This window comes from Armigeres subalbatus, chromosome 2 (genome assembly GCF_024139115.2).
Source record: "Armigeres subalbatus isolate Guangzhou_Male chromosome 2, GZ_Asu_2, whole genome shotgun sequence".
In the NCBI taxonomy this organism is placed as follows: domain Eukaryota; kingdom Metazoa; phylum Arthropoda; class Insecta; order Diptera; family Culicidae; genus Armigeres; species Armigeres subalbatus.
The window spans coordinates 83415238-83442238 of record NC_085140.1 but is presented as its reverse complement, the minus strand read 5'-3'; the positions used below and the strand labels follow the sequence as shown (position 1 = coordinate 83442238).

The window sequence follows — 27001 nt, the reverse complement described above, 5'->3', positions numbered from 1 at the left end:
AACATGGACAAAACGTGAACGGAACGAATCGCAATGTTCACAAGACTTATAGAGTACACCCAAAGCTTCCGTATAGAGGTTGTTGCGATAGTTTCTGACGTTTATATCTCTTGTTAGATTTTTTCCAAAATTGAAAATAGCCCAAAAACACTAAATCGACTTGAGCCACCTCGAAATTTTATCCGAATTAGCTGAAAATTTGACAGGAGACTTATTTTAGCATAAGATTTGTGATTCTGGGCTGACCGGTTGAATTTTTGATACTTTTTGAAAACATGAAGAGGTCTAGTACACACGCTTCAAGGAAATTCACGATAATATTAAAATAGGTTTTTCCTCATTTGCAAGCCTTCGGCCAAGGCAATGTAAGCTTCTTTCCAATTCAGGAACACATAATGTGTGTGTGTGCACAACCCATGAGAATATTAATCTTATTTTACATAGTTTGAAAAGAATCAATTTAACAAAGGATATTAAAATGTTAACTGGTAGTCTTTTGTGTGAAAATACAACATCAAATTGCTATCTACGATCTTGTTCGGATTGTCCAGATTCTTCATCATTGGAAAATACTTTATTCGCTGAGTTTGAAGAAAAATATATTGATCAGTTATCATTTGAGCAATGGGTGACCACGGATAGGTGTGACATAGAAACTATTGTAAAACCTGTAGATGAGTTTGTGTCATATTTTTGCTTGAAATTAGAAAGTTTAATCCTCACGATTTCATTAAAACAGAACAATCCAGCTTTTTAAAAATACGAAAAATACATTACAAAATGGTGAATTTTAGTCATTTGTGATTTTTCTGAAAATTACAGCTTTGTATTGCAAGATGAAGTGCAGTCCCATCACTGGAACGTACAACAAGCTACAATTCATCCATTCGTTATTTATTTTAATGGAAGTACGCAAATTGAACACTTAAGTTTTATTATAATTTCCGAAGATTTAAGACACGATTCAGTATCCGTAAACTTGTTCATTGAAAAATGATTAACTTTTACGCGTTGATAAGCATAAAGAAGTCAAAAGATATATTTCATGTCTGATGGAGCAGCGTCGCAGTACAAAAATCGTAAGAATTTTTCGAGCCTATGTCAATTTAAATCAATGTACAGAATTGATGCAGAATGGCATTTTTGCTACATCACATGGCAAAGGTCCTTGTGATGCTATTGGAGGAACAATAAAGCGCATGGCCACAAGAGCAAGTTTAGCCAAAGAACGTGAGCATCCAATTAAAACTGCGAAAGAACTTTTTGATTGGGCAAATCGTAGAAAAGAAAAAGATTTAACCAAATTATCATTTTGTTTTACTACTACTGAAGAGTACGAAATAAAGGCTTCAGAGCTCACCGAGCAATTTAATAACGCGAAAACGATCCAAGGAACCCAAAAATTTCACTGTTTCATTCCATTGTCGGAAAATAAAATTAAAGCAAAACTATACTCAAATTGTGCTGATAATAATTCAAAAGTGTTCGATATTTTAAAAATTTGAATAAAAATAAATAAAAAATAAGTATTAATAAACTGTTTTCATGATATCTTAACCCATACCAAAATTCAAACCCAAAACTCTTAGAGTTTCTATAACAACATTGTGTAACTGCCACATTTAATTTAATACTTAGGATGAAACTCCGCTAGCAATGATGGTTCGCTGTAGTTGCATGTCCGAAAGATTGTGAAACTATTGAGAACTTGAGCTACAGGTCCTAAGCCCTGGTAAAGGAGGAAGGTTGCGATGGCTGTTATTCATGGCCATCGTGTAAAGCAAAAATGGATAAACCCCAATGCCAAGGTGTCATGCGACCCGTGCCGAGGGCTGAATGGTTGAGGGGGTTCTAAACATGCTCAACCGCGAACGGAGCCTGGGGTGCACCAGGGAGAACACCCCAGTAAGCAGCCCTTACTGCACTACGGCGGGGCACTGGTGCAGCGGACATTTATTTCCCTAGCTACTCGTGGGACCAAAAATGAGTACAAATTCTACAAACAACCCTCAAGGTGACGACTGCCTCTCTCAGTCGTGTGAGAGCGAAGTGGAGAATACTCTGAGTCAGCTTGGCCTTACCGAAGACCAGCTACTCAGTAGTTCGCAGGAGAAGATGGAAATATCCTGCCCTCAACGCCTATCTCCCGGAGCAGCACATGTTTCGACAAAGCTGATCCAGATCTACAACCCCCTCATCGACCGACTCCAACCTGTTGGACATGGAAGATAACGAAGATGATGGTATAAGGATCATCATCAACCCCAAAATCTTTAGCAAGTAGCAAAGGATCCGAAGATAACAAGGGTTCTACGGAAGCCAAGGGTGCTCTGAGAAAGAAAATCCCCACACTCACACGCTCGCAGAGGAAGCAGCTTAGAACTCTCCGGGAGAAGGAAAAGACCGGAATGAGGCCTTGTCCATAATCCTGAATAAGGAGAGCGAGCCCACTTCCTCAAAACGCTCGAGAAACGACCTAGACAAATCCGCCACAGAGGACCCCAAACAAAAAGGGTGAAGCACCATCTGGATCCGAGAGAGCGCGCCCAACAGTCCTCAAACCGCGCGCCTCAGAAAAACGTGTCTGGACAACAAAACCCACCCATGAGGAAAACAGCTGGTATCAGCTACAGTGATATGGCCAAAAGCGTGAAGGTCGGGATAATACCCAAAGACTTTCCCACCGTCCAACTCACTACAGCCCAGCTAGACCTTCTACAAGAAGCACTCCTGCTCAGAGTAGTTCAACAGCGAAACGAGCCAATAAAACCCAAATTCAACAACCTCATCTACAAGTCCGGTTACATGGTTCTAATCTGTAAGGATCAAGAGACTGCTGAGTGGTTAAAGAGAATATCCCCATCCATGAAACCCTGGGAAGGTGCAGAGCTGATGGCAATGGACGAAGTGGCGATTCCACGTCCAGAGATGATCCGAGCATTCTTCCCACAAAGCTCCAGCTATGATGACGACCGAATAAAGGCTCTCATAGAAAGCCAAAATGACATCACAACAACTAATTGGCGTATTGTGAAACGATCCATTCTGAAAGATATTCATGTTGAATGGATCTTCACAGTAGAGGGTGCGTCGATGGAAAAGTTGAAGAAGTCCAAATACACCCTCAACTACCGATTTGGTGAAATCCAACTAAGGAAGATTACAGATCAACCGACTGCCGCTACCGCCAATCCGACTGGAAGGCCGACCCAAGAGCAATCTGAGGAGGCCTCCTGTTCAAGCGAGGTTCGGCTAACTGGAAGGCCGACCCAAGAGAAATCTGAGGAAGCCTCCGGTTCGGGCGAGGTTAGTAAATCTCACGCCCAAAAGCACCATAAAGGCTAGTCTGTCCGCCTCTAAAGGAAAAGCTCGAAGCTTACATGCGACCCCTGCTCTAGTGGTACCAAACCAAAGGTATCTAAACAGGGCAAAGGGGTGCAAAAAGCGACAGTTTGACCACAGAGGCGAAACTGGCGGGCCAGGTTGCTACAGGGAAGAGAGAAAACCCAAACTGTAATACCAAACGACATCCTGATGATCCGCAACATCCAAAGCCGGACAGTCGTCGTCCGGAAGAAAGCGGGAACCCCGGAAATGGCGACTAAAGTTCTGCAAGTGAACCTCCACCATGCTGAGAGCGCCACGGGTGTGCTCTGTCGGAGGTTCACCAAAGAGAATTTAACCGTGGCCCTCATTCAAGAGCCATGGGTCATTAAATCCAGAATACAAGGTATTCCACAACACTCATGTAAGTTGGTATATGATGACAGCCAGCTTTCTCCTAGAGCGGCTATTTTATTACATAACAACTGTAAATACTTTCCAATTTCAGAATTCATAAAAAGGGACATCGTAGCGGTCAGGATGGAGGTACCTTCCGCCAGAGGGAGTAGAGAGATCTTGGTGGTCTCGGCATACTTCCCAGGTGACGTGGACGAAATCCCTCCTCCAGAAATAGCTGCGCTCGTAGCCTACAGCCACCGACACAACATCCCCTTCGTCATAGGGTGCGACGCAAATGCACATCACACCGTATGGGGAAGTACCAATATAAACACCAGAGGTGAGTACCTGTTACAGTTTCTCTCTTCCAAGAACATTGACATTTGTAATGTTGGTGACAAGCCCACGTTTGAAAACTCCATTCGTCAGGAAGTTTTGGACTTGACTCTATGTAGTCGGTCTATCTCTGATAAAATAAAAACTGGCATGTTTCTGAAGAAATATCAATGTCAGACCATAAACACATCATCTTCGAATGGGAAGGGGTCTAACGATGGAAAAAACGTTTAAAGATCCTAAGAAAACTGATTGGGAATCCTACTCAGCTATCCTACGATCCGAAGAGTACATCATAGAAAGTCACATCAAGTCCATAACACAATTGGAAGATGCGTCCAAATCCATTAAAAACAAAATCCTTAACGCCTACCAAGAGAGCTGTCCAACTAAATCAACTAGTTCGAGTAGAGACGTTCCATGGTGGAATAAAACTCTTGAGAAGCTTAGGAAAACTGCGCGTAGGGAGTTCAATCGTGCTAAGCGAACCGGCGATTGGAGCCTATACAGAAAGGCCCTGACGAACTACAACAAAGAAATAAAGTCAGCCAAACGGAAATCGTGGATTCTAATGTGTGAAAGCATAGAGAATACACCCGTAGTGGCCAGACTTCAAAAACTCTTTCAAAAGACCACTCCAATGGTGTGGGTAGCCTCCGAAAGACGGATGGTTCGCTCACTGTAGAGCTTAGCGATACACTGAGCGAATTGTTAAAGATCCACTTCCCTGATTCAATCCCTGAGTCGAGCATCGGCGACCAAGGCACTGGAATTGCTGTCTCAGATCCACAAGAGATCCAATCATGGGTTTCTGGGTCTAAAAAGACGCAATAAAGGTTGCAAAGGAAGCTTTCACTCGGGCCAGGGTTGAGAGGGCTGTGAGATCTTTCGAGCCATTTAAGTCTCCTGGCATGGATGGAATATTTCCAGCGTTGATCCAAAAAGAGGAGAAAACACTGGTTCCACCCTTGGTTGAGATTTTTAAGGCGAGTCTGATTTTGGGGCACATACCTAACGATTGGCGTCAAATCCGGGCTGTCTTCATTCCGAAGGCAGGCAAGAGAGATAAAACCAACCCCAAAGCATTCAGGCCGATAAGTTTATCCTCTGTAATGCTCAAAATTATGGAAAAGGTACTATGCGAGTACATAAATCACAAAATTATGAAAGCAATGCCTTTGTCAAAAAAACAATTCGCTCATCAAAGTGGAAAATCTACGATCTCGGCACTACATACGGTAGTTCAAAAATCGAAAAACACTTAATGCAAAAGAAATTGCTCTTGTAGCATTTCTTGATATTGAGGGCGCATTCGATAACGCTTCTTATTCGTCTATAGGGTCAGCAATGTTGAGGAGAAAATTCGACCCATGCATTGTTACCTGGGTACATGCTATGCTAGCTAATCGGAAAATCTCCTCTGAGCTTAGCGGTTCATACATCACTGTTAAAGCAACAAGGGGGTGTCCGCAAGGCGGAGTGCTTTCTCCTTTGTTGTGGTCACTGGTGGTGGATGAGCTTCTAGACAGCTTAGAGAGAAGAGGCTTCGAAGTGGTTGGATATGCTGATGACGTTGTCATTATTGTACGAGGCAAATTCGAAAGTGTTATCGTGGAAAGAATGCAATCTGCCCTAAATCACACTTTTTCCTGGTGTCAAAAGTATCAACTAGGCATAAATCCTACAAAAACTTCCATTATCCCTTTCACCAAACGGAGAAAGGTACAACTGAAACCCCTTTTCTTGAATCAAACACAATTAGTTTATTCAAGTGAAGTAAAATATCTAGGTGTCATACTCGACGCAAAGCTTAATTGGAACTCTCATCTCCAATCAGTTGTGCAGAAAGGTCTCAATACACTTTGGGTTTGTTCAAAAACCCTTGGTAAAAGATGGGGCCTAAAACCAAGTATGATCATGTGGATATATAAAACCATTGTCCGTCCCAGGACAACTTACGCTTCCCTTGTCTGGTGGCCTAAAACTAATGAGGCTGCTGCAAGGGCTAAGCTCAACAAAATCCAACGCACCGCTTGCATAGCCATCACTGGTGCAGTTCGTAGTACACCCACTTTGGCCCTAGACGCAATGCTTCACCTGCCCCGGTTAGATCAATTCATAAAGCTGGAAGCGGAAAAAGTGCTCTAAGGTTAAAGAGAACAAAAACACTGCTGTCGGGAGACCTTACGGGTCACCTCAGCATATTACATGAATTTGCCATAAATCCCGCAATAGGAATTTGTAGTGACTGGATGGAAACGGTAGTCAATTATAACTTACCTTACGATGTGTTCATTCCTTCCCGCCAGGAGTGGGAAGGAGGTGGACCCAGCGTTCCAACAGACTCTATAAATTTCTTCACAGATGGTTCGAAAATGAATAATCTGACAGGATCCGGAATCTATGGCCCTACAACAAAAATTTCTGTCCACTTAGGACAGTGGCCCACAGTATTTCAGGCGGAAATATATGCAATATTAGAATGCGTGTTATTATGCCTGAGGAGAAAGTATAGATTTGCAAAAATATGTATTTTCTCTGACAGCCAAGCGGCACTTAAGTCGCTTAATAACTACACTTGTAACTCAAAGCTAGTGTGGGAATGCATTCTGGCTTTGAAAAACTTATCCATACGCAATCGTGTCTACCTATATTGGATCCCAGGACATACGGGTCTAGAGGGAAACGAGATTGCTGATGAGCTAGCCAGGAATGGATCTAATGAAAGGTTCATTGGCCCTGAGCCCTTCTGCGGGATCTCAGACTGCTCTGTAAAAATGGAACTGAACAAATATATGGTCAGTCAAATCACATCAAACTGGAATGCACTTCCCCATACGAGCCAATCCAAAAGGCTCGTAACGATTAACCCCAAGAAAACCCAACAACTATTAGGTCTCAACAAAAGGGATCTCAACATCTACACCGGTCTAATAACTGGACACTGCCCCTGCAGATACCATCTACAAAAGATCGGAGCAATCCAAACCTCAAATTGCCGCTTCTGTGACGAGGAGAGAGAAACATCAGAACACATCCTCTGCTATTGCAGTGCACTCACCCAACGTAGGTTCAAAGTTCTCAGCAAGCCCTTTTAGGGCCTGCTGACATATGGATCTTATCCCCAAGGACGTGGTTGGCTTCATAAAGCTAGTCTCGCCAGAATGGGGAGTCACATACTGTAACTCAGGATCTCTATTCATCAATAATAGATGGTCTTGAGTTCAGTCGATACCAAGGTATCTCAGTGACAAACATGTTACTGAGATAACTTGCGTATTTCACAGTAAAAGGGTATATCACAATAGTCCTAAAATCTGGACGCAGTGATCTTCACCCGACAAACGAGGAGGATAATATTAATTCATTTTTATTTATTTATACATATAATATTTATACATATAATATACATAATATCGATGAATACATAAATATGGAATATCATACAAACAACTTGTTTAACTCACGCAAGGCCCTTAACAATAAAATCAGCATCAAACTGCGATTCTTGAAAAAAAAAATACACGGAAATTGAAATGTTTGAAATGTCATAACTTTTTTGTTTATTAGTTTACCATCACCAAATTTTTATGGTAGATAGCTAATATAATGGACCGTTTTCCCTAAAAAAATTACGTTCGAAAAAAGATAGAATTTTGAGATATTTGAGTTTTTGTGACAAAAATGATATTTTTAAGGCAAAAAAATTTTTTTTTTACTGTGCACATTTTCTTAAGAATCACCAATTAGTTGTCTAACTTTGCTGAAAAAATCATAACAATCGAACATTCCGTTTTTGCTGTGCAGCTTTTAAATATTTTGAACCATTTTCACATACACCCTTTTGAAAAGTTAGTCGTGACTCAATATGAAGATTTGATATCGAAAAATGACGATTTAGATGAAATTGAAAAACTGTGCAAAGTTTCAACTCAATAGAAAATCATGAATTAAAAATTTTCTTAAATTTTGATGCTGTTGCTTGGAATCGCTCTGCCGGTGAACAACATTCCAAGAATTCTTTCGTAAATTCAAGGCAACATTACATTAATTGCTGCGGTCAGCGCTGCGGTCATTTAAGCAGAAATTCCCCATTTTTTTAATAATTTAACGGATTCTAAATGCTGCAGAAATCCTCTTTAGGCTGTAGACATTTATTTATTAAATTCATAGAATCCTTGTTAAATTTCTTAGGAGGTTTCGTAATTTTTCTGTGTATATTCCTGTAAATCATCGGAGTTATCCGAAAACATTGCAAAAATACTCATGAAATTACCGCATTTTTACAGGAATATCTTTTGAAGATCTCCTTTTAATATTTGAACAAATTTCTGCGCAAACACTTACCGTTTTGACTCAAATTCCGAATGTGACTCATATTCCAAACACTCCTTTCAAAAAGGCCATTTTGGCTTTTTTCGTGTGTTTTTATCCATAGGAGCTTGAGTTCGTTTGTAATCCTTATGCTCAGTTTGGAAAACCGATGAAAATTATAGTGTTAGGGCGCTAAAACGCCAGTGTTCGGAATATGAGTCATGTTCGGGATTTGAGTCAAAACTCTAACGAAAATGAAGCCCATCTAGATAGACCATAAAACTAATTTTCAAATAAACGTCCGGAGAATCCTGAGATCTAGCATTTTATTTATTAAATTTTCACCTTAAACTAAATCCGCGTGAAGTCCTAAAATCGTTATGTAAATCTGCACCAAATCCGCGAAAACCGCGAAATCCGCGAAAAACGCGAAATCCTCGTAGTCGGAACATCCCTGCATTTGTTCTCATGCGCCAACAATATTCATGGAAATAATTAAAATTACATTTTCTTGTTTGGATTCTTGTTATTCTTATCTGCAGATTTTTCCCACTTATATTCATGATAACGAGATTATCGCAAAACCTTAGGCAGAGTACTTTGACTATTGTTTGTTATTTTCAATTATTCAGAATTGAAAAAAAAATTAAATTGGTCAAAAATAAAATCCTTAATGCATGTCTAGATCAAAATAAAATTTCAATATTCTACTTTATTTTAAATTTTGAAAAATTGCGTAATTTTCTGTTCCTTTGTGCTTTTGTTAATTTGAAGAGTGAAATATTTGTAGTTGCGTATTTTTCCACAACTAACTTAATTCAATAGAATGTTATGGTGGTGAATGACTCTAAAATATTTCTGATTTTTTAAACGGAAAATGAAAATTAAGCTCATACATTTTCAAATTTCCACAACTTTTAAATTTAATCACAAGGTTTATTGAGATGTCCCGTTTTGCAAGCGCGTTTGTCCCGTTTTTTCACCTAAATGATCTGGTCAGCCTAATTGTTATACGATTGTTTATCAACATATGCCTACGGTACATAATTTGTGCCTGGTGGCCTCACAACTGGATCTCGAACAACGAGCTTCATCGTCCGATAGTAAGACCGAGGCCGAGAGTAACGGAAACTCGGGATCGGAAGTGGAGCTGGGTCGGCCATATTTCACGAAGGGGCGGAAACGAAATATGCAAACAAGCATTAGACTGGAACCCAGCGGGACATCGCAGCAGAGGCAAACCCAGAGGCTCATGACGGCAAATAGAAGAAGCCGACCGAAATCTAACCTGGCAACAGGTTAAAGTGATAGCTGGACGTCGCTCAGGATGAAGATCTTTCAAGTCGGCCCTTTGCTTCACCGGAGGCGTACAGGACCCATAAGTAAGTAATTAAATAATCTCCATGCTGCTAGATAAAACTGAACTTAACAGTAAAAATCCTCTTTAAAATTGTGCAATACCCTTCAACCTACTTCTGTAATAGTAATAGTAACAATATCCATCGACATGGTAGAAAATATTCGGTGGCGTGGTAAATTTGCACGCCGACGCGGCGACGGCATAAGAAAATCACAGGTCTAACCGGAACTCGGCCGTCTTGAATTCTAAAATGGCGCCGAACACTGATTGTCGTCTTCTACTCATCGAGCCCGTTACGGCAATACCCATATTGTCATGTTAGCAAACCGGAAATCGGCCATCTTAAATTTCAAAATGGCGCCATACACCAATTTCCGGCTTCCGCTTATCGAGCCCGTTCCGGCAATACCCAGTTTCTAAGTTTTTGTCAATCAAATAGACTGATAAACTTTTCACTTATCAATCAATTTTCTTTTTCAATAAAAAGGATTTTGAAAATTTTTCGATTGTATTTTTTTACATGGATTTTCGGATTGACGCGGTTTTTTTACACGTTTTCTTGCGAGGCACGTACCCCCCTCGTAAAAAAACCTATTCAAAATAACCTATTTTTAGCCTTCTCGTCAAATGAACACAAACACTCTCAACCGTCTAAAAAAAAACTTAAAATATTTTTTCCACAAACACTCTGTTGAACAACTGGTTATAACATTTTCGGATTATAACATGAACTGCGAAATGCTAATTGAACTGGTAATTTCGAGCAAAGCCGGGTACATACAGCAAGTGTTCTTATATTAATCATGTGGAAAATAAAAATCATGAGAATATTTGTCGTACAAATCGATAGTACTGGCTGCCGTCGTCGTCGTCGCCGTGTTGATAGCCTGTTCCGCTCTTTTCGATTCAATCGTTGTTATACCATCCGTTGTGTTTACTTCCTCTGTCCTGTTTTCATCAGCCCAAACAATATTTTCGATCCATCGCAAATACGGCACCACCCGGGTATAGGCTTCCAGCTCAAAGTTATTCAAAGTGGAAACTCCCAGCATCGTGAACATACAGCTCCGGCTATTGAAAGATTGCAGTGATGTTCCAGCGATTCCTGCCACCAGGAGGTACTCTTCCCCATCATTTTCCTCTTCGTGCTGAACCTGGACACAAACTTCAGCCTGTGAAATGTTCCGGTTTTGGCCACTCTTCTGATTGGCAATGCATTCAGCAGCAGAAACAACTTTTACATTGGAATTCTCGTATAACCGACGGTAAACTACAAAAGTTAAACGGTTTCTTCAATGCTACGTAAGCTTTTATAATACTTGCGAAACCTACTTGCAGTATAACCGGTAACAATTAAGGAGTCGTACAGATTTTCTGTCGCGGGAGTCGCTAGGCATGCTGGCAAAAATCTACTACCAAGCACCAGAGGTTCTACCAATTTGAATACCATGAGATTGCTCATGCGTCGTCTGCGGTCGAACATTGGATGGGTTATTGTTTCTGCGATAAGTACATCGTCCTGACTGCCTGCACGAATCTTAAATGGTTTATATCGACTGGAATGTTTTATTTGGATTTAACGATAATGATTGCGGGTTGTGAGTTGAACTTACTAATCTCCACAGAGAGCGGATGATAGCACGAACAGCTCGCTGATGACTGTTGCACTGCAGGAAATGTCCAACTTTTCATTGATCACACTAACCTGAAACCAGCATTTTCGTAAATTAATATCACAGCAAAAAGATCAAGATGATGAAACCAACCATATGAGGTGATCTTGCGTTGTTGCAAACTCCGTTGGATCGCTTTCGAGCCATCGCAGCGTACTTTTCGCATTCTGAAACGATACCGCTGTGTTAAAGAATTCCCATCACTCGTCTTAACCATCCTTACTTATTTCACTGATCGTCTTCGATATGGTGTTGATATGTCCAATTCTTCCACCCGTTATGTTTCTGGTCCAAGAGTAGTAGTATGCGACATTAGTGAACATTATATACTTGCTCGTATCACAACTACCGGTGTCCGATTGGGAACCAAACGAAACTATTCCGCGCAGTTCCCATCGATCTCCCACGCTGAAGTACATACCGCCGCCTGAGTCCCCTAAACATACGCTCGTTCCTGAAACACAATGCGAATGTGACGATCACGAAGTGAGCCCCATTATGCGCATTTTGTAATCTCACCATTGCGATCACTGGCACAATACACAGCTTGCGACACGAATCTTCCAAACAAATTGGGATCACTCCTCGCACACTCGGTAATATCCACCACGGGCATCTGCGCTGTCTTCAAAACCTGTGACAGTGTCCCGTTCTCATTCACTCCCCAACCAGCTACCCACCCTCGTTGACCAACCAAGTCATCCGCTTTGCCACCCGGAACCGGTTCCAAGCAGATCGGAACCACGAACTCCGAGTAACGAACCACTTCGTCCAGCACCAGCAATGCCACATCGTGACGGTTCGGACTGTACTCCTCGTGGACATACACCTCACTAACATTCACGATTTGCAATTGTTTGTCAAACTCGTACAGATCGTGCTTTCCCAGGTGAATCACCAATTGGCGGGGTTTGAATGCTCGGCCATTTGGACCGGTAACACAGTGGGCCGAAGTTAGCACGTGCTGTTGGTCGATCAGTGTTGCTCCACATTTATATTCTTCATTCGGGACTTGCTTACGATCCGTTCGGTGGTAGATCGCCGCGTGCCATGGCCACTGTCCCAATTCGGCTGTTTGAGCGTGATGAATCAGTTGGGCACCAAAGCGCTTCCGGATTCCACAACGGTACAGGGCGTTATTTGGTTGATACTGATTGGTACTTGACGCTGCTGTGGATAGGTACACCAGCAGGATCAAAAGCGCTTGCTCCATTTTTGTAACTTACTTTGAATGATTTGATTGCAACTTTACAGTTAAACAATCATATGAAAAAAAAACTCGTTCACTACAGCCGTCAGCCGTCCTTGCACTGGCGTCGCTTGAGGAATATTAACTGCAATTAATTGATTGCGATCTGTGTGATGCGAAATTACGTCACGCTCTTATGCTTGTCTGACAGGTATCTCCCAGTACTACAATTAACAATAGTTCAGTGCTTAATGTCGTTGATTTCTAATCAAGGCGGAACATTCTGATGTTAACTGTTGAGTTCATAGAGTGAGCAAAGTTACACTTCTGAAAGCAACTGAATGTTCCGGAAACCTGGTAGACCGGTTAAAATGGCCATTTTCTATTAGAGCAATTCTCAGTAAAATCGAAAGTCAATTTAGTTTTGTATTTTTTATTTCCCCGAGATTTTGCCAGTACATTGTTTATGATCAAAAACACTATTTGCATCATTGGTTTGCCATTTTGACCCTAGCCTAAGTTTTGAGAAGGGCCCAAGCAAAAACACCTTGAATATTGAAAAAATATAACTTAAAAACGGCTTGTCCGATCGTTTTGGTGTATTTGGTAAAGTTTTAGGTGATCAATGGCCCTATGGAAAAAAATACACTGTGAAAAAAAATATTCAGTCATTAAAAATAAAACTCAACAAAAGATTTACTCAAAAAAGAATTTCACCATATTTTTTTATTTTTTGATATGGTGTAGCAGAAAATCTATGTATTTTTTGCACTATAGGTCATAATGGAGAAATACCAATAAAATGGATATACAAAAATGATATTATTTTTTAAAAATAAGTTGTTTTTTTTTAAACGGTCGAAATATATTTTAAACGTTTTTTATGAACTTGATTTTATGAAAGTACGTAACAAAAGGTGTACGGTAATTTTTGAAAGCTTAACCGTTTTTGAAATACAGCGATTTTAAGATATAATATACCGATTTTTTTTATTTTTTTGGTAGTTTTTCTAATGGTTCTCGAATCTATATAACCTAGAATAACATTCTACTGAAACTGAACCGTCGATATGTATTGACAAATATAAGTAATGGAGCAGTGGCCAGTAATGGACCTTTACCAATGGTAGTGCAAAACTAATTTGTTTTCCAAGATACAACCTCAAAATCAACTATCTCGGTAAAGAATCTTACAACCATACTAGTGTTTGATAAATGTTACAGCCGGAACGCTCATATTCAATATTGCACAGTGGATCAGGATAGACAAATGATGGACACATAATGATATGATTTCGAAAAAATGTTAACATTTCGATAAAAAGGAAGCCCAGGTTATCCTTGAACCAATAGTAGAGGACACACCGTGTGCTAATCTAATCTAATCTAATCGAACACAAACGCAACCAGTACAAAGAAAGCATCCTGGAAAATCATTAAGTTATATGACGCTCAATATTTTTTCTTTCCTTGTCATAAGACGTGTTTCCACCATCCCATTTAATTCTACCACTTGATTGTACCTGTGTAGTGGCATGTGCTGCACATAAAAGTCTTCTCCATTCAGCTCGGTCCATGGCTGCACTTCGCCAACCACGCAGTCTGCGGAGGGTCCGCAAATCGTCCTCCACCTGATCGATCCACCTTGCCCGCTGTGCACCTCGCCTTCTTGATCCCGTCGGATCATTGTCGAGAACCATTTTCACCGGATTACTGTCCGACATTCTGGCTACGTGCCCGGCCCACCGCAGTCTTCCGATTTTCGCGGTGTGAACGATGGATGGTTCTCCCAACAGTTGATGCAACTCGTGGTTCATTCGCCTCCTCCACGTACCGTCCGCCATATGCACCCCACCATAGATGGTACGCAATACTTTCCTTTCAAAAACTCCCAGTGCGCGTTGTTCCTCCACGAGCATCGTCCAGGTTTCGTGTCCGTAGAGAACTACCGGTCTTATAAGCGTTTTGTAGATAGTCAGTTTGGTACGGCGGCGAACTCTATTCGATCGGAGCGTCTTGCGGAGTCCAAAGTACGTACGATTTCCAGCCACTATGCGCCTCCGAATTTCTCTGCTGGTATCGTTATCGGCGGTCACCAGTGAGCCCAAGTACACGAATTCTTCAACCACCTCGATTTCGTCACCACCGATAGAAACCCGTGGTGGGTGGCTTACATTGACCTCTCTTGAGCCTCTTTCTATCATGTACTTCGTCTTCGACGTGTTGATGACTAGTCCAATCCGATTAACTTCGCTTTTCAGTCTGATGTAGGCTTCCTCCATCCTCTCAAAGTTACGTGCCATGATATCAATGTCGTCGGTGAAACCAAATAACTGGACGGACTTCGTGAAAATCGTACCACGTCAATCCCTGCCCTTCGTATTACTCCCTTTAAAGCGATGTTGAATAGCAGACACGAAAGACCATCACCTTGCCGTAACCCTCTACGCGTTTTGAAGGGACTCGAGAATGCCCCTGAAACTCGAACTACGCACATCATCCGATCCATCGTCGCATTGATCAACCGTATCAGTTTATCCGGAAATCCGTTTTCGTGCATTAGCTGCCATAGCTGGTCCCGATCGATTGTATCATATGCGGCTTTGAAGTCGATAAATAGATGATGTGTGGGCACGTTGTATTCGCGGCATTTCTGCAATACCTGACGTATGGCGAACACCTGGTCTGTGGTAGAGCGTTCACCCATAAATCCCGCCTGGTACTGCTCCACGAACTCTCTTGCAATTGGTGTTAGTCGGCGGCATAAAATTTGGGAGAGTACCTTGTAGGCGGCGTTCAGCAATGTGATTGCGCGGTAGTTGCTACAATCCAGCTTATCGCCCTTTTTGTAGATGGGACACACGACACCTTCCATCCACTCCTGCGGCAAAACTTCCTCCTCCCAAATCTTGGTAATGACCCAGTGCAGCGCTCTAGCCAGTGCCTCACCACCGTGTTTAAATAGCTCTCCTGGTAGTTGGTCAACCCCAGGGGCTTTGTTGTTCTTCAGCCGGCCAATCTCCTCCTGGATTTCCTGGAGATCCGGAGCCGGTAGAATTATGTCCTGCGCGCGTTCTCCCAGGTCCATCACCATACCGCCATCTTCGTCTGCCACATCGCCATTCAGGTGTTCTTCGTAGTGCTGCCGCCACCTTTGGATCACCTCACGCTCGTTCGTAAGAAGGTTCCCGTTTATGTCCTTACACATATCAGGCTGTGGCACGTGGCCCTTACGTGAACGGTTTAACTTCTCATAGAACTTTCGTGTGTTATTAGCGCGGTACAGTTGCTCCGTTTCTTCACGGTCTCGATCTTCCTGCTGGCGCTTTTTCCTCCGGAAAATCGAGTTTTGTCTGTTCCGCGCCTGTTTATATCGTGCCTCGTTCGCCCTCGTGCGGTGTTGCAGCAATCTCGCCCATGCTGCATTCTTCTCTTCCACTAACTGCTCACATTCGCCGTCATACCATTCGTTTCTCTGATCCGGAGCCACCGTGCCTAGTGCGGCGGTTGCGGTGCTTCCAATGGCGGATCGAATATCTCTCCAGCCATCTTCAAGAGATGTTGCGCCTAGCTGCTCTCCCGTTGGGAGTGCCACTTCCAGCTGCTGCGCGTAGTCTTGGAGTCAAGTCGTGTCGAAGTCGATTCAAGTACGAGACACTGAAGACGACCTTACCCTAGCAGCACAGTTCTGACTGATTTGGTTGCAGCAACTTCGATGTAACTCGATTTGGTCACATATGAGTCGCAGAAGCTTGTATGTGACAAGTGTGCTGCTCGGGTACTGTTGAGGTCGAAATACGTACCTGTCAAGGTACAATCAAGTGGTGGAATTAAATGGGATGGTACCAACTCGCAGGGCTGACAATCGTCATCGTCATAGCACGAAATGCCACAGTAGCGACGAGTTGCATTGTCTTCACTCCTACTCTACACATCGTCAATGACGCGCACGACGTTAGCTTTCGTCGTGTAACCAAATCGTCCTGACGACATCGAAGAACGAAGACTTCATACCGTTATTCTTCAAGCGGCAGCTGCCATGCGAAGATTTTTACTAATTCTTTGTAATAATGAATTTGAAGCAACGTATGAAAGCGTTATGAATATTATCGATACATTTATGTTACCAAATTTCCTACTATTTGTTTATTTGAGACGCTATTATGTTTTTAACCAGTGCGTCTATAATGTCGTGCAATCAATTGTGTGAAGAAGTGACGACGAAAATCGTCATAACTTTTGGCTGCGCGACTATCGTCGTGGTACGCATGCGGCGCGAAGAAAACGAATAGGTGTTGCGTCGTGTAATGTTATGACGAAGACTAAATTTTTTTCGCTTTCTTCATACGACGAGAATGACTATTGTCAGCCCTGCCAACTCGTCTTATGACAAGTGAAGACATTCCACTAAAAAGCTCAAAATAATTTTCTTAATTTTTTTTGTCAATATTGAGGCTCACAGCATACCAGTGGTATGACATAAACGTCAAAGCGGCCAGGCCCCTTGCGATGTGTTTGCCGCAGAGATGATAGGCTTCCAATGCTCTTGAAAAAAAAAAATCCGAGCCCTTTTAAGAGAAGCTCCTTGAATCCTTTTAAAGTAAGCTTCCGCGCCTCTTGATAAGAGGATTCTGAGCCTCTTGTAGAGAGGCTTCCGAGCCTCTTGAAGGCGGTTTCCGAGCCTCTTAAAAGCGGTTTCCGAGCCACTTAAAAGGAGGCTTCTAGAAAAGGAGTCTTTTGAGCCTCTAGAAAAGAAGGTTTTTGAGCTTCTTGAAAGGAAGCTTCTGAGCTTCTTGAAATGGACTTTTGAGCCTCTTGAAGGGAGCCTTCCTAGCCTCTTGGAAAGTGGCTTTTGAGCCCCTTGAAAGGAGGCTTTCGAGCTGCTTGGAAGAAGGCTTCCGAGAAGTGAAGAAGGATGCTTTTAATCCTCTTGCAACGAAGCAACCTAGCTTCAGTGATAAAAAAAAACCTTCATGCCTCTCAAACGAAGGATTTTGAACCTTCAGATCCTAGATTGCATTGAAGATTTTTTAAATTTGTTCTTTCGACGGTTTGTTCGTTTTTTGTTCCGTTGCCCTTCACACATTGTGCTGGTTGTGGAAGGCAGAACTCAATTGGGATTTATTGATCGCATTGCATGTTATGTGCAAATAATTTTTATAAATATATTTTTGAAAAATACACATTTTTGAAATAAAAAATACACAATTATCAAAACTTTACAATGAGTTTTGATTGGAATTATTATACGTCCGCCATTACGCATTTTTGTCCTAGGTACCCCCTAGGGCCAGCGAAGGTACCCCCAGGGTTACATCCCTAGCAGCACACATGTTCCACTTAGGTTACGGCAACTCGTATGTGACCAGATTTAGTCACAAACAAGTTGCTGCAACCGATTGTGCCTGACTTGTGCTGCTCGGGATGTACCCCAGGTTGAGAACCGCTGCTGTAGAGTGGTCGGTATTGGCCATTTAAAAAAAATACCGATATTCGGTATTTGGTGGAGTCAATACCGTAAATACCAATAGAATACTGGTATATGAGAAAGTTTCAGAATTAAAAAAAAAACTTTTAATTTGGACTTTTGAGTATAAAATAATATTTAATGACAAACTTCACAGAGGGTTGTGGGTTCGAGTTCCAACGAAGGGAAAGTGGTTATATCCAATACATTTTTCAAATCATTATTTTCCACATAATATGTACATTCACATATGAGTTTTCAGAACATTGTAAACTTCAAATGTTAGAATCATTGTTAGACATTACATACTGAATGATTAATCTACCAATCCGCATTGGATTTTGTTGGCAATGTTGCCAGCTAGGGTCAGACGGTATAATATGCCTCCCCCCTAAGGCAATACCTTGATAACTTTTTTACTTTTCAACGCAATTTATGCAAATTTTGTGTTATTTGGTAGTCCAAAAAGTCGCAAATGCATTGCCTGTGAGTAGTCATATAAAAATATTACAGAGAACACATAAAAAAGATTTTTTTGAAAAGTCGTGAAAAAATGTATTTAAAATAAGGCCTGGGCAAAACGCCCCACCGTTACCAAAGACGTTTCAAAGCCCTTCATTAGTATTTTATCTATCCCGTAATAAAAAGTTACAAATCCCTATGTACTTGACATTAAAAAACCAACATACGTCCATTTAACCCTTTCCCGCCCACGACTTTTTTCAAAGATTTCAACAGGAAGGAATCATCTTTGAAAAAAAAAGTTTCCTACTTTGAATTTCTATCTTAGTTCTTTCTGTGTTTCACGTTCTACCAAAACGATTCCTACTGTTCTAACCTTCCACACAATCCCAAAACCTCCCGTGGCACCTATGAGAGGTCGTAGAGTTCTCTGCATCTTTCTTAAGTAGGTGTCAAACTAACCATCCTTCCCCTTCCTCAGCATTCGCAAGGACGTGGCTAGCACAGATCTCGGCTATTGGAGAGTGCATTGCGTCCATCTAAGAGGTAAATGATTAGTCCCAAATCATTACCTGAGGTAACGAATGAAATTGATGCTACTCTCGTACAATAGTCTTGGCTTGTACCACCTACGAATTTGTGCGAATTGCTCAATGCTAATGCTGTCAAAAACCGACTTTTAAAATATTCGGGGGAAATTTATCCCTCCCCAAGAACTTGCTTTGACAAAAGTAGAATGGTGCCTATAAAAAGTGTTGAACTTTAGCCAAACAAATTTACCCAGTTGTGGGTCACGTTTTAAAGCCGCTAGAAATGGAAAAAAAATATTAAGTAAAAATCACACACAAAATAATGACTTGCAATTTGCAAAATGAATGAAAATTATTCTTGCATGTGATTAGCTGGTTGTCATGCCAGCGCACTTCGAATCCTCGGGACGATTGCAACCATTCCAATGGGTAGAGTTTGCAGCGGCCTACACTTGGGTACGACGTGCGGAAGTTCTACAAAACGATCAACAACATGTTCAAAACAATTTCAATTACAGCTCCGGAAATCTGTTGACCGATCGAGCAGGTGGAGCACTTTAAGTTATTATTGAATTTTCCGGGCAAAGAGGGCAAAATTATGATTCAGGATGACGGACAAGCAGTGGATCCATCAACTCTAGACGAAGTGATATAGTCTGTTTGAGAGCTAAAGAAGAGTAAGGCCGCTGGGAAGGACGGAATCCCAGCCGATCTTCTAAAAGTTGGGAGTTACCGGCAGAACGAATGATTGAAATGATTCGGGAGGAAGAAGAAATGCCTTCGAGCTGGTTTTATGGTTTCATATGTCCTATCTACAAGAAAGGGCACAGACTCGATTGTGCTTATTATCGAGGTAACTCATAGAAAATCTGGAAGAAATTCCTAGATGAAATTTTCAGGAGAAATTTCGGATGAATTTCGTGGGAATTTTTAGGAGAAATTTCGGAAGGCATTCCTAGAGGATTTCCAGGAGAATTCACGTAAGCTCGACGAACTTCGTTTCGCCTAAAATTTATTTGTTCTCTGATTAGATCTCGAGTTTTTCAGAAATTTCTGTTTCATTTGTATGGGAGCACCCCTTTCCAAAGGGGGGAAGGGTCTCGAACCATCTTAAGAACCTTTCCCGACCTCAAAAACCTCAGCATACAAATATTCACGCCGATCGGTTCAGTAGTTTTTGAGTTCATAAGGTTCAGACAGACAGAATTTCATTTTTATGTATATAGATTGTGATTCCCCCATTTGAATAAAATGTTCCATTTTTACATGTTCCTTGTGCCTATTATGGACCCCCCCTTGTGTGCTAGTAATGGACAAGGGTCCAAATTTACGTTTACAAATTAGTTAATATAACTAAATTCCTGTTTCCCAGTTCATGACAATTGTATAGAACTGCTGTCCTGATATATGGAGCTACTTTATCCAAAGAAAATGTTAGCGTTTAATTTGGGGTTTTGTTCAGGAGATCCATTATACGCACGAGGTCCATTACTAGCACTTACTCCTTTGTTATAATAATTAATTTGTAAAAGTAAATAAGTTCAAGGGTCCATTACTAGCACATAAGGGGGGGGGGGGTCCATAATAGGCACATGTGGCAACATGTGAGAATGGAACATTTTCCTCAAATGGGGTTACCATAATACGTATATAAACAAACTCGGCGTTGCTTATTATGGACTCGGGGGTGGCCATAATAGGCACACTAGCTTCATAATTTTAAAATGATTATTCTAGTAGTAAAAATGAAAGCTTAAACGTGTTTTATGTACGAAACATGATGCTGATACCCGTTACTTGTCATCTGACGCTGAAAAACCACAATTTGTCACGAGGCTCACTCTAGGGAAGCGTTTGAAGTAAATTTCAGTCGTTAAGGGGTCGTTAAGGAGCTATATTTTTTCACATTGATTACCCAAAACATTGCCGAAGACACCAAAACGATCGGACAAGCCGTTTGTAAGCTATATTTTATTGAAAACGTTCAATGTGTTTTTGCTTAGGTGCTTGTCATAAGTTAGGCGAGTCAAAACGGCAAACCAATGATGCAAATTACGCTTTCTGATCGTAACGAATGTATGTGCCAAATTGCTGGAAAATAAAAAAAAATCTAATTTAATTTTTTTCAACAAAAATCCTGATTTACGGGAGAACTGCTTTGAAGTTTTGAAGGAATTCCGTGGGGAGTTTCCGGAGAAATGTCTGGAAGGCTTTTCATAGGAATATCTGAATAAATTTTGGGACATTTTTCTTGAGGAGCCTGATTTTTTCCGAAAGATTTCCGAAAAGAATTTCAAAGAAAATCTTGAAGGAATTTCCGGATTATTTTCTGAGAGAATTCCCGGAGGAGTTACAGGAATATTCCTAGGGAATCTCGTAAGGCATTCCCAGTGAAAATCTATTCAGCATTTTCAAAAGAATTTCCGGAGATATTCCTGAATGAATTTCCGGGTGAATTTTAGCAGTAAATTTCGGAGGAATTCCTGAAGAATATCCGAATAAAATCTTAGATTAGTTTTCGGAGAAACTCTGAGTTGTTTACGGAGGAATTGCTGGAATTATTTGGAAGAAATTAATGTAATAATAAGTTCAAAATAAAAGAATTAACAAATTTACGATTTTTTATCAGTTATCGTGGAGCAGGGGATTTAATAAATTTGAAAATCAACATAACCTATAAATAACGAATGAATACATAAATTATACAACAAAATAACCATGAAACTAATTATTATTTCCATCAATTAACATGAAAAAAAATGTTAAAAATGACAAGTCGACTGGTGGAATTCGTTTGGAAATACAGGAATCTTAATTAATTTTGAAACTTTTAAAACTCTTCAAATTAATTAAAGGAAAGCCAAGGTATTTAATCGTAATTATTATACTTCTCGAATAATATCCAAATTGTGATGCATATGCGTATAACAATTTTGTTCGTCAAGTATTCATCATCTATCAGTCTTCAAAATATGTGCACTGAAGAACCGAACATCCTGTATATTTACATTTATGCAAACTTTCAATGGCTAAAGTTGCATGCTCACACCGCCCTGGGAGTTTCAAATAATGACGGTTCTGAGATGAAAATCTGTTCACGGGTGGCATCAAATTTGGATTGGATAGAATATGGAATCAGGCATGGATTTATTATCAAAAATGAATAAAGGAAAGTTGTCAAAATTAGGGCTTCAAGTTCTTTCTGTTCGAAGCGGAAAAACGCCCTCGTTAGGACGTAAAAAATAAACCATATCATTGCTTTAATCAGCTTTAGATTATTGTTAGTGCAAGCGAAAGACAGCACATCTTATGTGAAGTACCAACAGAAGATAAACTCATTCATCCGCATTTTCGTGCTGTTCCTTTTGGGATGAAAGTTTCCGTTCGGTACCGGATTGATTGAGTGGCGAGCATGGGGCTGTATCCTATGATGTCAAATCATCAATCACCAACTGCAGCCGATGATGCGATAACTCTCATCCGTGCTTTCTAGCGATTAGCCCGAGATGAATCGCATTCTTCTTCGCTGAAGCGGAAACAAAAATCGAAGCTTGGGCCCAACGGTTTCCGATTGATTCTTCCGGCGGCGATGGTCCAACAACAATGAGCAGAAAAAAAAGAAAATTCCGTAAAACTCACCAAAACTCATCGTCCATCAGTGTTTCGATCGAGCAGGACGACGCTATCCGGACGCCATCCCGGTTCAGTACGGCCGCTCGGTCCACGCCGCGGTCCTCCACCTTGAGCATCTCCAGGAAATCGCCCACGCTGTGCGTGACGGGCCGTAACGTGAACTGGCATCGCTCGTTACGGCTTGGCAGTGGAACGGTGATGTGCGGAAGGCCCCTCACGTACTTGACGGTGACTTCTGTGGAAATAGATGATAGAAAAGAAATATTTTTGTAAATATGTAAATTTTATAATTTCAAGTCTACAAACTAGATAAAGTAAATAAAATTCTGATGTATATTTAGTACTTTTTTTTTAAATCTCTTTAAAAATGGACTTTTTGTTTAAAAAATTTAAAAGGACAAATGCAATTAAAAAAACAATGAAATTAGCAAATTTTGTGAAAAAGTATTGTAAATTTTGTAAACTTTGTAAATTTGATAATTTTTTAAATTTGTAAACTTTCAATAATTTCTAAATTTTCTGAATTTTTTTAAAGCTATGTAAATTTTATGAATTTTACAAATTTTATTCATTTTGAAGACTTTATTATTTATAAGTATTTATAAAATAGTTACAATATTGTATTTCCATATCCTCCATTTTTTTTATATTAATCGGATAAATTAAAAAATCAACCTTGATAATTGAATTGTTTACTCTACGGCATTGCCTCTTTCTATATCAATAAAGCATCCAACACTAGGAGTTAACTTTCGGAAATCAGCATGGCGAAAGGCATCTAATGTTTAATATCTCGATAATAAGCACCTTAATCGAAAAAATATTTGGTAGGGGTAGTAGCGGACACCTTCCTACATAACCGGTACCAAATAGTTTTTTGTGAAAAGTTCCTACGATTGAGAAAACCCGCGTTAGATGTCTTTCGTCATACAAACTTCACGTGGTTAACTCATGCTGGCTATTTTGCGCATATACTATAGCGCCTGGATGTGACAGCGGCGGGTAGAAAACCAGCCACTGCCAATAATTCATTTTAAAATAGTGGCGACAGCAATATTTGTAAAAATTCCAAAGAAGAATGATATAAGAAATTCCTATAATCAGGTGACTGATTGAACAATACCTTCAACAATAGCTCGATTGTGAAAAACCAAATCAAAGCGTCTGTCGAATTTGGAGCATCTGAAAGGAGCTCTCCAATAATATTTGCATAAACATCACAGCATCTGGGGGTCCTCAATCGGACAAAAGCAAGTGGATCCCTCTTCTTTTGGATGTGATGGCTGCTGGAGGGGGCTGTTGTTTTGCTGAGTGCATCCTTCTTGTTCTGCACAGTTCAAGAAGCGCTTGCGATAAGTGCCACGTTCACATGTTGTCTATCTATCTTGGATGCGAAATCCGGCCATGGTACAAATAGAAAGTGACATGAAAATTCCCGTTCCGGCTAGATCGCCATATGTTGTTGTTTGTCGAGTAAACACCAACCATCATCGTTTTCTCGTGTACGGACGGTAGAAGGAGCGATATATAAACTTGTTTCGTCGGAAAAGTCGCCGCCATGAAAGTGTTGTCGGGATGAAATCAAAGTCAGAAAACGCTGCAAGTGGATTGAAACAAAGGGCATAAACGTACGAGCGCCGGCGAAAAGCACAATCAGGAAGTTTCACGCGGGACAAGGGTTGTTGAGGCTGACTCAGAAGAAAGTGCAAATAACAAAAGAGATCTTGGAAAGAAATTGAAACTTGGGAAGTGTTTGAAGTTTTGGAACAAACAAAAAAAAGTTCCTTTACATTACAATATTCTATAAAAATTAAAATTAAAATCTATTTAAAAATTTTATTATATAGACAGTCATAAAATCGTTAAACAAAACCATGCGCATCCAGGATTGAACTTGAAAATATTGACTATGGAGACGCATTTAAAATTTTACATTTTTTCAACTTATAGTTCACTTTTACGGAATTTTCCATTTCTTCCAAAACTATTGGAGTTATTGAACTTGAAGTAATTGACACGGTATGTCCCAACTATATTGTCCCTGTCATTCTCATTACAATTCATACGCCTTTCCCATCATTACGCATTTATATGTAGAAAGTGAAACATCAGCTAATTAATTATGTACAAATCAAATGAGTCGCTCTATGAATCAGCAAACGATTACTCTCGCATCGATTGGCATTATCTACCTCCCACACCGCCACATTAGTCAGGAAAGCCACTACTCGATGAATAACTAATCAGCCTAAATTAGCGCATGTTGAAAATCTGCTACGTTCCGATTAAGAGTACTTTCACGCGTATCAACTTGTGTTCGTCTCTACCTTCAGACAAGAAGGCAAGCCACAGTTATCTTAAACCATGCCTTTCGGTTTCATTGCTTAGTCAATATATAAAGACAAACGAGAAGTTCGTGTTAACTCTGGTGAATTAAGTACGGATTAATATTAATATTAATACACAGAGAAACAGACGTCTCACTTAGAACAAAATGTAATCAAAATCATCGTCACGATAACATCATCCCCCAATGCTAAAATCACTGTGTGTGGTCAAGTGGCAACCAGATGGCGGTAGTGCGCAAACGTCAAACACAAGCAAAATCGATGGAAGCGCCATCGGTGGCCGATTGACCACCTACATAAAATTAAATTAACCGTTAAAAAGGTGAACGATGGAACATGTGCTGAGTGAGACGTCTGTTTCTCTGTGATTAATATGTCACATATGTGACCACATCTTAACAATACTATCACAAAAGTCCTTTTGGCAACTGTGATTTTCACTCTGGTAAAAGCAACGATGAAAGCTCAACGCCATAAAGGTTAATTTATGAGTATAACCCCAACTCTATAGAGCATGTAGTACACGAAACCTATTCATATTGTGTAGGAAACCTGTAACTAAAAATGAATCCCGAAATGAATGTGATGTGACCCTGAAGTAAAAGCATAGCATATTTTGATTCCATGTTGCAATCAATATTAGTATTAAAATTCAATTCAATTTCTAAGTATTTAGAAACTAGCAAACCTGCCAAACTTCGTCTCGCCCAAAATTAATTAAGTAATTAACTAATTAAGTAATTAAGTAGTTAACTAAGTAGCACAAACATTTATTTTGTATTCACAATTTAAGCTTTAAAGGTTGCTGTGCGATTCAATTTCATTTGGCTGAGCAAACGTCAAAACTTCTTGATTAGTTCTTGAGTTATGTTGACATTTTTGTTTTATTTGTAATGAGGAGGGGTTTTGAACCGTCATAGGAACATTTCTTGTCTTTAAAAACATTTACATCACATGCGGAAATTGGTTAAATTTGCTGGCAAATTGTGATCAAGTGGTAAAGCTTGATCCACTTAGAATTTGGCCGCACGAAATTAGACATTTCTTTGCCGTAAAAGTGTTTAACAAGGTGGTTCAGGTTTTATTATACAGGAAATTTAATAAACTTTGAAGGAAAAAATATTGAAAAATGATTCATTGACATTTCGGATGAATTCTCGGACATTTCTCTCAATACTACTCGTTATTTTTTGCACAGTAGAACGGTCACCTTAAGCTGACATTTTTTCACACCACTTCTCCATATAAGATGGTTTTCTGATTGTTTTGCACCATTTGTGTATGTTCCGTTTCTACACACTAAGAAATCGTGAGAATTACATGTGACGGAATCTTTATTATTTTTTAATATTTGAAGACGTAAACACTAAGCAGACTGAAATTTACTTCTCATTCAATGTATCAAATAATCTTTTTATCAACTTGATAGTTCGGTTCCATTGGATGTAAATTTGCATGTTTTAGATTAGGAGAGTTGGGGCCCTCCTTAGCCGTGAGGTAAGACGCGCGGCTACAAAGCAAGACCATGCTGAGGGTGGCTGGGTTCGATTACCGGTGCCGGTCTAGGCAATTTTCGGATTGGAAATCGTCTCGATTTCCCTGGGCATAAAAGTATCATCGTGCTAGCCTCATGATATACGAATGCAAAAATGGTAACCTGGCTTAGAAACCTCGCAGTTAATAACTGTGGAAATGCTTAATGAACACTAAGCTGCGAGGCGGCTCTGTCCCAGTGTGGGATGTAATGCCAATAAGAAGAGAAGAAGAAGATTAGGAGATGGTGTTATGACAGCCACTCAGTTTATTTGCAATCGTCGCCTGTGTCGGAAGTTTGCTCATCATCGGTGCAGTTCGTTTGTTTTTTCACAAGTTTAATGTGTAGTGCAATTGTACGCTAAAACATCAACTTCAATTTCGATAAAACCAACTTCGATTGCTTTAATGTTCAGAGCGGATCGAAAGGAGG

The 27001-nt window shown here is 40.4% G+C and overlaps 2 protein-coding genes across 13 annotated transcripts in view; both read right to left on the bottom strand.

Annotated features, from left to right (window-relative positions):
* The window catches only part of LOC134209544 (calcium uniporter protein, mitochondrial), a 567109-nt gene that overhangs the window by 25613 nt on the left and 514495 nt on the right, over positions 1 to 27001 (bottom strand). For all 12 annotated transcript variants that reach the window (XM_062685523.1, XM_062685524.1, XM_062685526.1 and 9 more), the window contains one exon: positions 22694 to 22922. In XM_062685523.1, the coding sequence (XP_062541507.1) occupies positions 22694 to 22922 (229 nt within the window). The remainder of the gene's footprint in view (positions 1 to 22693; positions 22923 to 27001) is intronic.
* On the bottom strand, positions 10340 to 12718 carry LOC134214625 (uncharacterized). Its single transcript, XM_062693948.1, has 6 exons — positions 11926 to 12718; positions 11630 to 11860; positions 11500 to 11573; positions 11347 to 11438; positions 11066 to 11289; positions 10340 to 11003 (listed from the first exon to the last, which is right to left on the bottom strand). Exons 1-6 carry the CDS (start codon positions 12617 to 12619, stop codon positions 10531 to 10533), a joined length of 1788 nt encoding a protein of 595 aa, XP_062549932.1. The 5' UTR covers positions 12620 to 12718; the 3' UTR covers positions 10340 to 10530.

Excerpts from the sequence above, each read along its gene's own strand:
- LOC134214625 (XM_062693948.1), bottom strand. The coding sequence starts at position 12,619 with ATGGAGCAAGCGCTTTTGATCCTGCTGGTGTACCTATCCACAGCAGCG. Across the intron at positions 11,861-11,925 it reads TTGTGCCAGTGATCGCAATG|GAACGAGCGTATGTTTAGGG; the intron begins GTGAGATTACAA and ends ATTGTGTTTCAG. Across the intron at positions 11,574-11,629 it reads GAAGACGATCAGTGAAATAA|AATGCGAAAAGTACGCTGCG; the intron begins GTAAGGATGGTT and ends GTATCGTTTCAG.